Genomic DNA, 12,491 nt, shown 5'->3' on the forward strand with positions numbered 1-12,491 from the left:
AGAACGTGAAGATCTGATTATTAGATCAATAGTTATTCAGGATGGTCCATATTTTGTGCACTGTATTTAGAAACCTATTCCTAGAATGACGGATGGGGAAATGAGTGCTCTGTAAAAAATTCCGGTTCAAATTATGGAAAAAATTAATGATCTCTTGGGTGCATCATTCGCAAATCTCTTTCGTAAAGTAATATTTTCTATTTTGACAGTGATAGCGATTTAATTACAGTGATTCAGTGATTTTACAGGAAATATGACTGTATAAAAATCACATCAAAAAAGCAGCATCAGATTTTTTCTTCCTTAACATTCCAATAGTGCGGACTTTATTGTATATTACACTGTCATCCTGAGTGCCAATATTTTATACCGTAATTTTTTAGTCTTAAGCTTTTAAGGTAAGTCTAAGGCCTTTAAGGTATTTTGGTAGGTACTCCAATAGCCCTAGGTAGGTTTATGTAAGTCTAATTGATCGACGCACAAACGCTCTAGAAAAGGACAAACTGACCCCTTTACATTTTCTAGTTATACAGTAATGTCCAGTATTTTTAATGTTCACAAACGGTTGCAATGGGTACTTACTGTATCATCAATATTATTATTAATTTTCTTTAAATTACCTTGCATACTTTGAAATTTAGACGCGCATATTTATCTACTGAGAATAAAACACGATATTTAATAATAAACAAAATATTGTATCTAAAAAACAAATGTAAAAATTAATATATTTTAGAGTTATAATGTTTTTAAATAAAACGGTAAAGAGCTTTAATTTTTTTAAATTTTTACCTTTAAATTTTTCCCCATTTTTCAATATACATTCTACACTTAAAAAGTCAAATCGTAAAATAATTTTATCTCAATTTTACAACCTTTTCTAAGAGTTTTGTCTTTTATTTAACCATTCAGTATTTTTGAAAAGTTACACAGTAAAAAAGGTTTTGTTAAACTTGAGCAAAAATGTGACAAAGCAACTCCAAGTCAAATAAAGATGAGTTTGAATGCTATGCTCATGTTATCATTATTGAACATCGTGATTAGAAAATTGTTACATCATATACTCGTTTTTGAGTAAATTGCATAATTTCAAAAATGATATCTAGGGAGAAATATGTGAGAGGGATGTTTGTTAGCTTTGAGCGGGATTCGAAGCAAAGATAATCTGCATCGATCCACCCCGGAGTGAGGTATACGGAATAAATCAACTTGCCGCCGTGATAAGCCCCTCAGGAGAGCACCACACCACAGGTCCAAAAAGTAACACTTGGTCGAGGAACCACCAAAGCCCCACCCGTGGCATTTATTAAAATCGTTAAAAATTAAAATCATTACAGTTAATTGTTGCTCCACAAAATATTATTTATTTTTTACAAGTAATACGTCAATGACGTGAGGACAACCTTCTTGAGCTATGTACAAAGCATGGATTTCAACAAATGTTAGGAATGTTCTAAATAGTAGGATCAACAAAACAAGAAGTAGAACAAATACAGATCAAAATAATTAGTATATATATATATATTTTTTTGGGTTCGAATCATGGACCACTGAGTTCACAGTACGCCGTTTTGACCGCCATAGCCACCCCAGTCCAGGGAGAGTTAAGAAATATTATACAACGGCCGCCGCAATGACACATCATGACATAGTAATTTCCAATTTCAAGGCAAGTTGTTCCCAAATGGTGCTCCGCGGAATCCTTGCGAGGTTACACGGGTACCGAGAGTTAGGATAGCATTATCAGTTACTAAACTCTGTAATGAAATTTTTGTCCAATTAATTCTCCATTTGTCATTTAATATTGATGTGATTATTATTCTCAACGTTCATTTTCGTCCTTTTTGATTTTTATTTGATCTAGAACAACATTCAGCTTATGTATACAATAAAATCAAATTATGAGCTGGACTAGATGCCACTTTAGGTCTGCAAATTCAACCGTCTGACACAAAATCCAATGAGACTAGTATTGTTAAAATTATACCATGAAAAAATTTAATTCTTTATCCAGCCATTAAATGTCTTAAAAATAATAATTAAAATTTTAATTTATTAAATATTAAAAAAAATAGTTTTCTTCAGTTGATTAGTACTTTTCAACATTTACTAATAAATTTTTTTCTAAATATCGAGATTCCGCTGAAAGAAGATCGATCATTTTGGGGTCCGTATCTGAAAAAAAATTGGAATCCACTGGCTTAGACAATAGATCGGTAATTTCGATCTCACTTTTTACTTATTTTGCTTCATTTAAAAAAAAAATTCAAGCAAATGGAATATATGTTGTTTCATTGCGGTGGGCCACTATTTAAAGCTTCCCAACTTTCCCTAGACCGGGATAGGCAACTATGGTAGTTTGAGCGTTCTACTATGAACCATGAGGTCCTTGTTTCTAATCCCGCCGGCAGCTAACGAACATCTTTCTTACACATTTCTATCTCCACATCACTTTTGAGTCTGTATTTCGCTAAAAAGTGACTATAAGCTCATAACAATAATTTTCATAACTATATTTCATACTGTACTCAAAAGTAAGTACATGGAGTTTTCGAATTCGATTATATTTGTTTCAAAGCTATTTTGACATATTTTTGCCCTTTCTGGCAGTAAAGAAACAAAACTGCCTGATAATATTAGCAATAATTGCATTTCTTAAATAAACTGGTGCTGCATGCGTAGTTTAATCTCCTGAAATGACACTACTTCCGAAAACAATAATATATATATATATATATATATATATATATATATATATATATATATATATATATATATATATATATATATATATATATATATATATATATATATATATATATATATATATATATATATATATATATATATATATATATATATATATATATCTTACTATATATAAAAATCTAATGATGGTGTCGCAGTTTTCCATTGTTGTCCATGCAGTTTTATTGGCCATAAAATCACGTGGTAGGATCCAGTTTTTCCTTCATTCATTTCCATATTATTTTAGTTATCATCAGTACAAAATTAATAAAAGTCACACAAGTATTGTCTTTCTGTAAATATTTTTGTATCCCTAATTTAAGGCTATTTTCCTGTACTGCTACTGTTACGTTTTTAATTCAAGAGTTTAAAACTAAGAGAATTGCTTTGTTTTATTATTATTATGTAATTCCCCGCTACATTTTAAGATAAAGTTATTTAGAAATGTAGGCTAATCTTACTAAACTAAACTCAGTGGCACGACAGCCCAAAGAGGGCCAGGGCCTACTGTGCCCATCTCAGTTTACTTGCCCTTGGGCTCTGGGGTGCAGGAGCAGATGTTTCGGTTAGATGGTCAGCCTAACGCAAAACCCCCAGTGTTTAGTTCCCAAGCTTGCTTGGTACTCGTTTATCGACCCACTGAAGGGATGAAAGGCTGAGACAACCTTGCCCGGCCCGAGGATCGAACCCAGGACCTGTGGCACGGGAGCGCGAAGTTCTACTACTCAGCCATTATTAACCTCAGGCTTATTAACCTTTTTACAATTATTACTTTGTAAAAATAACATTTATATACTGTTATAAATTACAGTTAAAGGGATCTATTAAATGCTTAAGAACTTAGCTATCAGTTTCGTGGACAATGGGATGCAAGCAAAATTAATATTTAATATATCCGCCCGTTTCGTAAAAGAAAATATTAAATCACGGTTGTGAACTCATCAAATTTGTTTAAATAATATAATGTAATAATCTAATATATATAATTCTCTTACGTGGCTCCCAAATTTTGGCTGTATTTCTTTTCCGTCGGTGGCAACGTTTGCTTTGTTTTGTTTACGTTATTATTTCTCTTACACTTCGACGAAAAAAACCTCATTGCAACTCGCCGAATGGCAACGCTAAAAAATCGACCAATGATTGCCGCTAAAAATGTCACATGACAAATCTAGTTGAGGTGGCTCAACATATAGCGCTTTTAAAAACGGAAACTGAAGTAACCAGAGAGCATCAGCTGCTGCAATCTCATACTATTAAGCTAGGAAGAAATGAGTAGTCTTTGTCGATAGATCTTTATTTTATTATTTTATCGAAAGCGCTTTTTTTCACGAATTTATATATTACGAATTTATTTGACGATTTTTGATTTATATCACAAATTATACTATAGCACATTTCTAATAGGTTTAACGAATTGCATGTCATTTATTTGAATTCAAATTTATTTTAATGACTTAGTATTTACTAAAAAGATGTAATTTTTTTTAAAAAAAAAGTTTTTATATGGATTTGAATGATTCTTTTGAATTCTTAGAATTTTGTGCATTTGCAATGTATCTAAGTTAGTAGCGAGCGAAGCGAGCTTGGTTTGCGAAGCAAACCATATAAGATTGCGTAGCATTTTTTGGGGGTTGGCGAGCGTTAGCGAGCAGGGGGGCAGCCTACTAGTATATATATATATATATATATTGAAATGTTTTCTTATATTTTTCGTTTCTTTTCCAGGATATAAATTATTATGGCATGTGATGTATAATTGTATAATCTAAATTCTCGAATATAAAAGCTGTTTCAAAGCTTCTTATAGTATCTATTCACCCAGCATGTTTATTTCTTGTTTGTGTTCATCAAATTTTAAAAAGATCCATAACAATGACAAAAATATTTCTATGTGCAAAAATGTATTTTTTCCCAATTTCGAGCATGCATTTTTCATTCCATATCACGGCAAACAACAATAGTTCTCTAAAATAATTCTCTGTTATGATGAAATAAATAAAGTACGATTTTTGCATTATTATGTTGAGCTGCTTTAGAGAAAGTAATTTGCATTTTTAAAACTCGGGAAGGATGATTCTCGAAAACATTTCTTTTCCCGAATGCAAAAGTAATTGCATGATCCTAAAATAACCACGCTTTGGGTTATGGTTACTTCAAGATTATTTTTTTTTTAATTTTGCATCATATTTTATTTAAAAGATTTTAGCTTTTCATAACTTAAATTTTTTATATAATGTTGAAAGTAAGTCCTCGTTATTTAATTCTTTTAAAGTGAATTTATGTCTTAAATTGAGATATTAAGTTTGGAGACTGAGTTTTTTAACAATTCATCGAAAACAAGTGAACTTCAAGATGGAAAACAATACGAAAACAGTAAATTATAAGCTTTGTTTGAAATAGTTAGGAATTATGCTAAGGCTGAAGATACTCTTAATTACATTCACTTTATTATTCAGCAATTCTTCATATGATTTAAAGAAACACGTGCAATTTTTATTAAACTATATCATTCGTATACTACCAGTAATTTTTATTACCTTCATATTTTTCAAAATGTTTTTAAAATTGATAGTTTTTATAAGAGTCTTAAATTTTGAAATCGTCAGAATTCCGAAAATTTTGATTTAAGCATAGTTATTTTCGTTTTGTTGATTTTTAAGCTACACGAAGCTGATTTTTGAATATTTTTTATGTTTCATTTTTTTTTAAATTATAAATTATGTTACTTAATCAAAAGATTTAATTGAGAATTATTATCTATAATTCGTAATTAATATATCTTCAGTATGAATAAAATATGTTTGAATTACCTGATAAATTTTACCGTAAATTGGAGTTACACTGTAAGAAAGGGTTTCTCAAAATTGAGCCAAAATGTTTCAAAATGGCATCGAAATAAATAAAATTCAAGTTTGAAAACCCTGTGTATTCAAAATCGAAACAACATATACTCATTTTTGAGCAAAAAGCACAGTTTCAAAAGGGATGAGAAGAGAAATATGTATGAGACATGTTCTTATAAGAATGCTTTAAATACCGTAGATATACAGTCTAGTTCAGGGAGAGTTAGGAAGCTTAATATTGTGGCCGCCGCAGTGACATCTTATGGTATGCTAATTTTCAATCTCAGTGGTCCATTGCAATTTGAAAATTATGATCTGGATAATTTTACTTTTTTTATTTTTTTTTTTATTTTGCTTCATTTTAAAAACTTTTAAACGAAAGATATGTATGTAATGATACATGTATGCAATAACTCGTCCTGAACTGAGGTGTACAACTATGATGATTAAAGCTTCCTACTATGAACACGAAGGTCCTTGGTTCGAATCCTACTGGCAGCCAACGAACATCTCTCTCACATATTTCTGCCTCTACATCCCTTTTGAGACTTTGCAGTGGGCTCAATGATGAGTATATGCTGTTCAAATTTTAAATACATGGAATTTTTAAATTTGACTATTGTTAGTTTCTAATCTATTTTGGAACTTTTTTTTTCAATTCTTAAAAACCTTTTTTACAATACACTTAAACCTAAATTTTTTTTAAAGATTTTGGATATTTAATACCTTTTAAAATTAGCATTGAAATATACTGGTCGTGTTCGCCAATAAAACGATTAGAAAGCCAAAGAAGTTAATAATTGTGGTTAAAGAACCTGCTTTAGATAATTTCTGAAAAGTACAAGAGTAATCTGCAAGCAAACTTTCACCGTGTTACAAAGATCTCTTTAACCCCTTAGCGATCGGTAAATTTTCAAGAAAACAGTCATAAAAGTGCCTATTTTTTGGCTTTTGTATTTGTATTACGTATTCGATTAGTGATGAAATCTAGTTTAAAATAAACTATTGATAAACTACCTTAAAAATTATCCTGGTACTGCTTTCTGGTGAGTAAAATGAGAAATAAAATATTTTCCGGGCAAAATAAATGAATTAGTTTTATTCTTATTGCCGATTTACTACTGAACACTCCAGCCCGTCAATATCACGGGAGAGAGAAATAGAGAGCAAAAACTCACCCCGTCATTTTCACGGGAGTGAGAAGGAAGGGGTTAATATATGACTCTATTATTAGAGAAATAAAGTCCGATCAACAAGCACTATAAGCTGGTAAACTAACAGAGGGAGTAGGTGGAATAGAATCTAAAAGCATGGTCAGTGTAGAAAGTATCTCTCAGAAGCAAAATAATTATCATGTATACACAATTATATCATTATAGGCTATTACTACATAACTACTAGTCATGTAGTCATTAGGCTATTACTATTATGCAAAATAATTATTATTATAAGCTATTACTGTAAAATTTAATAAAATGCTTATTTTATTTTAAATTTTTTCTTCACATTCTATCTGAATGCATTTCTGGCTCCCTAATAAAATATCAAAAAAATATAAATTGCAATGATGATAATTTTTTGAATTATTTTTGTAGATTCATATAGAAGTAGGAGAACGATACAAAGCATTCTGGTGTGTTCGTAATTGGCATCAACCATGGCTTTGGCGAAGCTATGAAGTCTATATGATGCTTCTAATTCTCATCGCTCCTTCTTTAATAATGGGTTTCGCGTATTCTAAAATATGTCACCAATTATGGATAGTGATGAAAGACAGAGCAAGCATGGTCTCAGGTGAAATGTAAGTTACGCATGCGTAATCTCAAAACTAATTTAATTATCATAAAAATAATATTTATTTAAATTGCCATTCTAATTTTGATATAAGACTGTATATTAAAAAGCATTAGGGGAACCGGAAATTAATGTCGTTTCGGCACATTAAATATTCGTTAGTCCTAAAAACCAAATAATTTTTTTTCGATCCATTTCGATTATTTTCGATCAGGCATTGAAAGGTTGCTTCTAACGAGGGTGAATAGATTATAGATTAAAAATAAAATCTTGATTACAAATATCAAATGCACCGAAACGACATTACTTTCCAGTCTACCTAATATTAGTTACTGAACATTTAAATTTTCAAATTCTTTTTCAATTGATAAATGAAAGCTCGAAGAAAAGCGTAATTTAATAAAGCTTTTTACTATCTAAGAAAAATTGATGAAGAGAGAGCTAAACGCATAACAATAAATTTTATTTCTATATATGTGCTGTATAAATGTTTATAAAAGAAACTTTGCAATAATGTCCCTTTTAGGTTCAAATAATTGTGCAAGTATATTTCATTAATTTTCTAATTACACCAAGACTAACAAGTATCAAAAATGTATCAGAAATATATATAAACTACTTTTGCTTGCTTAATTAATAGCTTAAATTAATAGCTTAAATTACTTCTTAACAGCCTATAAAGTTGTTTAAAATGCCTTGTTCATTAAAAGTATTTTTGTCACAGTGGAATAATTGCAAGGATCTTTTCTGTTCATCTCTCATATAAAAATATTTGTGCGAACACAGGTTCATTATCAGGGTGGGCACATTTTTTATTTTTAGAAAACTGTTAGTCTATTTTAAGTTTTATACTTACATTTATATATAAATATACATACATATGAAAAATAAATCTGCATATATACCTAAAATTTAAAATAAATGGTCAGTTTTTTAAAAACAAAAAGTGAGCCTCCTTACTTTACTACTATGAAAAGTCATTAAACATTAAAAGGCAAGTTTTTGAAAATGAAAATTTCTGCATTTGCTTTAAGCAATTAACCACTTATTTTTCCAATGATTAAAAACTTATTTATTATAGGTTATTACTAGTTCCTTTCAATAAAACATATCTTCCTTTGATAAATTTCTTACTACAGAGCCAGTATATAACTCCACATTATAGTATGGTATGCTAGCAAAGTAATTTCATGAAAACAGAATAAATGTTATTATATCTTAAAAAAATATAAGTTATTGAAAGACTAAATTTTTGTTACTTTTTCCAATTTGAATTTTCGAATTCATAATTCGCGATTTCATAATCTGTTTTATTATAGGCCTGGTACTGAAATAGCCCTAAAGGAAACTCATCCAAGGAATCAATTTTTGACTTACAACAATTCAAACGTTAAAATGAAAAAGCCAAAACTTCAAAAGTTAGAAGCGGACAACACAACTGTCAAACAGGTAAGCTAAGGGTAATGTATAAAAAAAATTTAAAAAAAAAAGGAATATCAAAAATCAATTAAAAATATATCAAGTTTTAATAATACGCAGTATATTTTTAATTGATACGAAATTATTTCCTAATTCATTGATTTAATTTAATTCAAGCGAAAGAAAAATGATTATAAAATATATGAATTAAATTATATAAATTTGAAACAATGTTTCCCCTCGATATTAAATTCTCCTAAATTAAAAACTTGGGATTTTATATAATTCTTTTGTTAAAGCTACCAACTTAATGCGTTGTTTCATTTAAATAACTTATTTTCTTTCGTATTACCAGTAATAACTTTAATAATATTTGAGGTTAAAGCAAGTATTTATAGTATTAAATTTCTGCAATTAGTTTAGCTCTATGTGTATCATCCGAAATATAAATATAAATAAAGGAAAATAAATCAAGGTTATTTCGATTATTTCCAGCAGCTTCTCGCTTAATTTTATAATGTTGTTAGTTAAAAAAAAGCAAAACATATTATTTGTTACAAAAGGTAAAATTTTTAGTGAATAGAATATTTGCTTTTGGCTCAAACAACTCAAGTCAATATTAATTGGTTGAATTACTTATTGTTTCAAAATTGTATAGATCACAATATCAACACAAAATTTTTGATTCACATTTTTGAGAGGCTGTGATTGATCAAACAATTAAAGGGCTTTATGATATTCCTTTCCATGTATCGCAAATACGGATTAATTTTATTAACAAAGTTATCTAAGTAAGTATAGCCTAATTAACCTTGTTTTTCGTTTTATGAATCTGACTTATGATTCCAATGTTATAAACATAAACTTATAATACAAGTAAAACTTTCTCCATCTTTTGTGAGCAGTCCATTGGTTCCTCAATTGCCTTAATGTTTTTCAATTTTATAATAATTTTCAACTGCTTTTTAATTATTTTGTTATTAATAAAGAAGGTTCTTGGGCCTTCCAGTCTGACGGCGCTCAGTGGATTGCGATGTGGCAGTTGTCTCTCTGCTGTCGGTTTGGTGCTACCGCCCTGTGGGTCTGAATCTGGGGCTGGACTGCTCATGGGTCTCCTCTCAGCCTGTCGAGGTGATTGGGGTTATTTATATCTGGTGTGACTCTGGGCTCTGTATCTAATGTAAGTACGCATTGCTTAGCACTCGCTCTGGGCGAGGCTGATTCGCGTGATGAGGCATCTATATGGGCTCACCGGGCATGGGTTGCTGTAATTATCTTCTTATAAGCATGAAACTCATTACCTAATATTCACTAACAAGGAATGATAACGACGAGTTTAAATAAAATAGTTGAGAACTAGGAGAGACAAATTGAATGGGATACAATGTATCATATTTCATAGCATAAGTCACTGACTGGAATAAATATTTTTTAAAAATTTGTATCATTTTCAGGTTATAAAAATGTTAGTGGCTGTTGTGATTCTTTTCATCATCTGTTGGGGACCGATTCTCATCACCAATGTCCTCACTTCCTTCGATATCCTCGATAGACTCAATTACGGTTATTTAAAACCCATGAGAACAGCCTTCCATCTCTTATCTTACTTCAACAGTTGCATAAATCCCTGCGTCTATGGGTTCCTGAGTGCTAACTTCAGAAACAGCTTCAAGGCAGCCTTTCTCACCTGCATGTGCGGTAAGACCCAGAAGAAGAGGGTACAAAGAGCTCTGAGTCGAACAGGTACAACTTCCGTCAGCTATGCTAGATCTACTTTCATCACCTGATGGCTGAAGGGGGCGATCACAATTAAACCTGTGAATAGAATGGCTATGGCTATGTAGTTCGACTCTCCCTGAAGTAATTTTGTAAGAGTTTGAGACCGCCCCTTGAGAATGTTTCCTATTTATATTGTAATTCACTTTTTCCTCGTGTGGTTGCTATTTATATTCCATATCTGAAATACGTTCCCTCTTCCTAATGAGCTTATATGTTATTTATTGAATCATCCACTTAAAAACCCTTCCATATTTATGACATTTTTAACTACATGTTTCTGTGTTTGTTAGATAGAATTGATGTCGATCTTCGCAACTTTGGATATTTTTAAAATACAAAGTATACAATGTTTCCGTCACTTTAAGAAATTAACAAAGTAGTGGAGAGCATACACAATACACTAATGGTTCACCTAATGTCCCATTTGGAAGTAACCAGAATGTGCCAGAAATAGAACTATACTACATAAGACATGAGAAAAGTGAACATAATGTAGTCACTGTTCAGGATATGTCAGTGTTTAACAGCATGTCAATGTGAACAGCGGAACTTAAACAGTATCCGAAAAGAATGGACCAGATGTAGTTACCAAATTAGGTGATGAAGTAATAAGTACATAAATAATGAAATGTAGCTTCAAAACCTAGTATGTCATTATTCGAAAAAGAAAAAAAAAAGTATGTATCGAGACATGGATGTCATTACTCAAAAACAGGTCAACAAAATGCGGATACTAAGCCTGGTATGTCAATATAAAACAATAGTGATGGAGCAGTGTTCAAAACCAAACCAAACCTAGGTATTAAGCGAAACATCTCAGTATTTATCTGTGTATATTTTCAAAGATATCTTGAGTGAGAAAATGTCTTATCATAAAATAACAATACTTTTTTTAAAAATTGAACTGGGGGAGATTATGTTACTGTCCATTGAGCATCAAAAAATTCTTATCAGTTCATCTATACAGTAAAAATTTCGAACCCAATCATAGTACCGGTACTCAAGGTGCTGGTACGTTGTACATAAACTCCATTTTTAGCGGAATGCCACTAAATAAAAAACTTGATGAAACAAAACAAAAAAACAATAGCCACAGAAAAAAAGCCTGATATACAGTAATGATTACAGTTATATTGCTGAATCACTTTAATTATAGGAAAATTACTGTAAAAATTATGGTATAATATTTTATAGATGATGCACCCATAGTGCCGGAATTTTTGACAGTGTATCTAAAATTGAGATTAGAGGAGTTACACTGCTCTAAAGAATATGATCGTATCTAAATTCCCAATGAAGAGGTACATAAACATTTTTAAGTATTCTATTTTTTGTATTTATGTACATGGTAATATCATTACGGTATCAAATGTTTTTTTTCCACATGGTAACTTTAAAAAAAAAATTTAAGAATCGCTTTAAAAATTTAACGGTTGTAATTAGATGCATTTTTGTTTTAAAATTAAAACTTCTTTGAAGAAATTAAAAAAAAAAAACTTTACTGCAACTTGATTTGTCATTCAAATAGTCGAATTAAATTTATTTTTAGAATCAAAATTTATATTTAAAGCGTACTGATGTTGGCTAGAATAATTAAGAAAACAATGAATTAGTTATAGGTCACTAAAATAGCTCAAAATCTGATGACCAATCTGTCAAAATCTAGATGGCAGATGCAATTTCCTTTAAAAAAAATAATGAAAAAGTTTCGTTGTCATTCTATTGTGCAGATAATTATTTTCCATCCTATAATGTAGATAAATTTGACGAACATTCCTAAAACTGTCAAAATTTGTCTTCAAAGAATATGCTATGTATATATATAAGGGAACAATATGAGCATCTTATTGATATTCTTATTAAAAGTGAATTTATTTATGCAAATTCCTAACATCCTCTGACTAATAT

At 30.3% G+C, this 12,491-nt stretch overlaps 1 protein-coding gene across 1 annotated transcript in view; it reads left to right on the forward strand.

The window, feature by feature from the left end:
- LOC107451260 (QRFP-like peptide receptor) overlaps positions 1-12,288 on the forward strand; it is an 89,779-nt gene extending 77,491 nt beyond the window's left edge. The window contains exons 6-8 of the mRNA XM_016067306.4: positions 7,187-7,392; positions 8,705-8,834; positions 10,259-12,288. Coding sequence (XP_015922792.1) covers positions 7,187-7,392; positions 8,705-8,834; positions 10,259-10,591 — 669 coding nt within the window. The 3' untranslated portion in view covers positions 10,592-12,288. The remainder of the gene's footprint in view (positions 1-7,186; positions 7,393-8,704; positions 8,835-10,258) is intronic.
- The last annotated feature ends 203 nt before the right edge of the window (positions 12,289-12,491 follow it).

Source organism: Parasteatoda tepidariorum, chromosome 7, assembly GCF_982258835.1.
Source record: "Parasteatoda tepidariorum strain Cologne lab strain chromosome 7, Ptep-v5.0, whole genome shotgun sequence".
Taxonomy (NCBI): domain Eukaryota; kingdom Metazoa; phylum Arthropoda; class Arachnida; order Araneae; family Theridiidae; genus Parasteatoda; species Parasteatoda tepidariorum.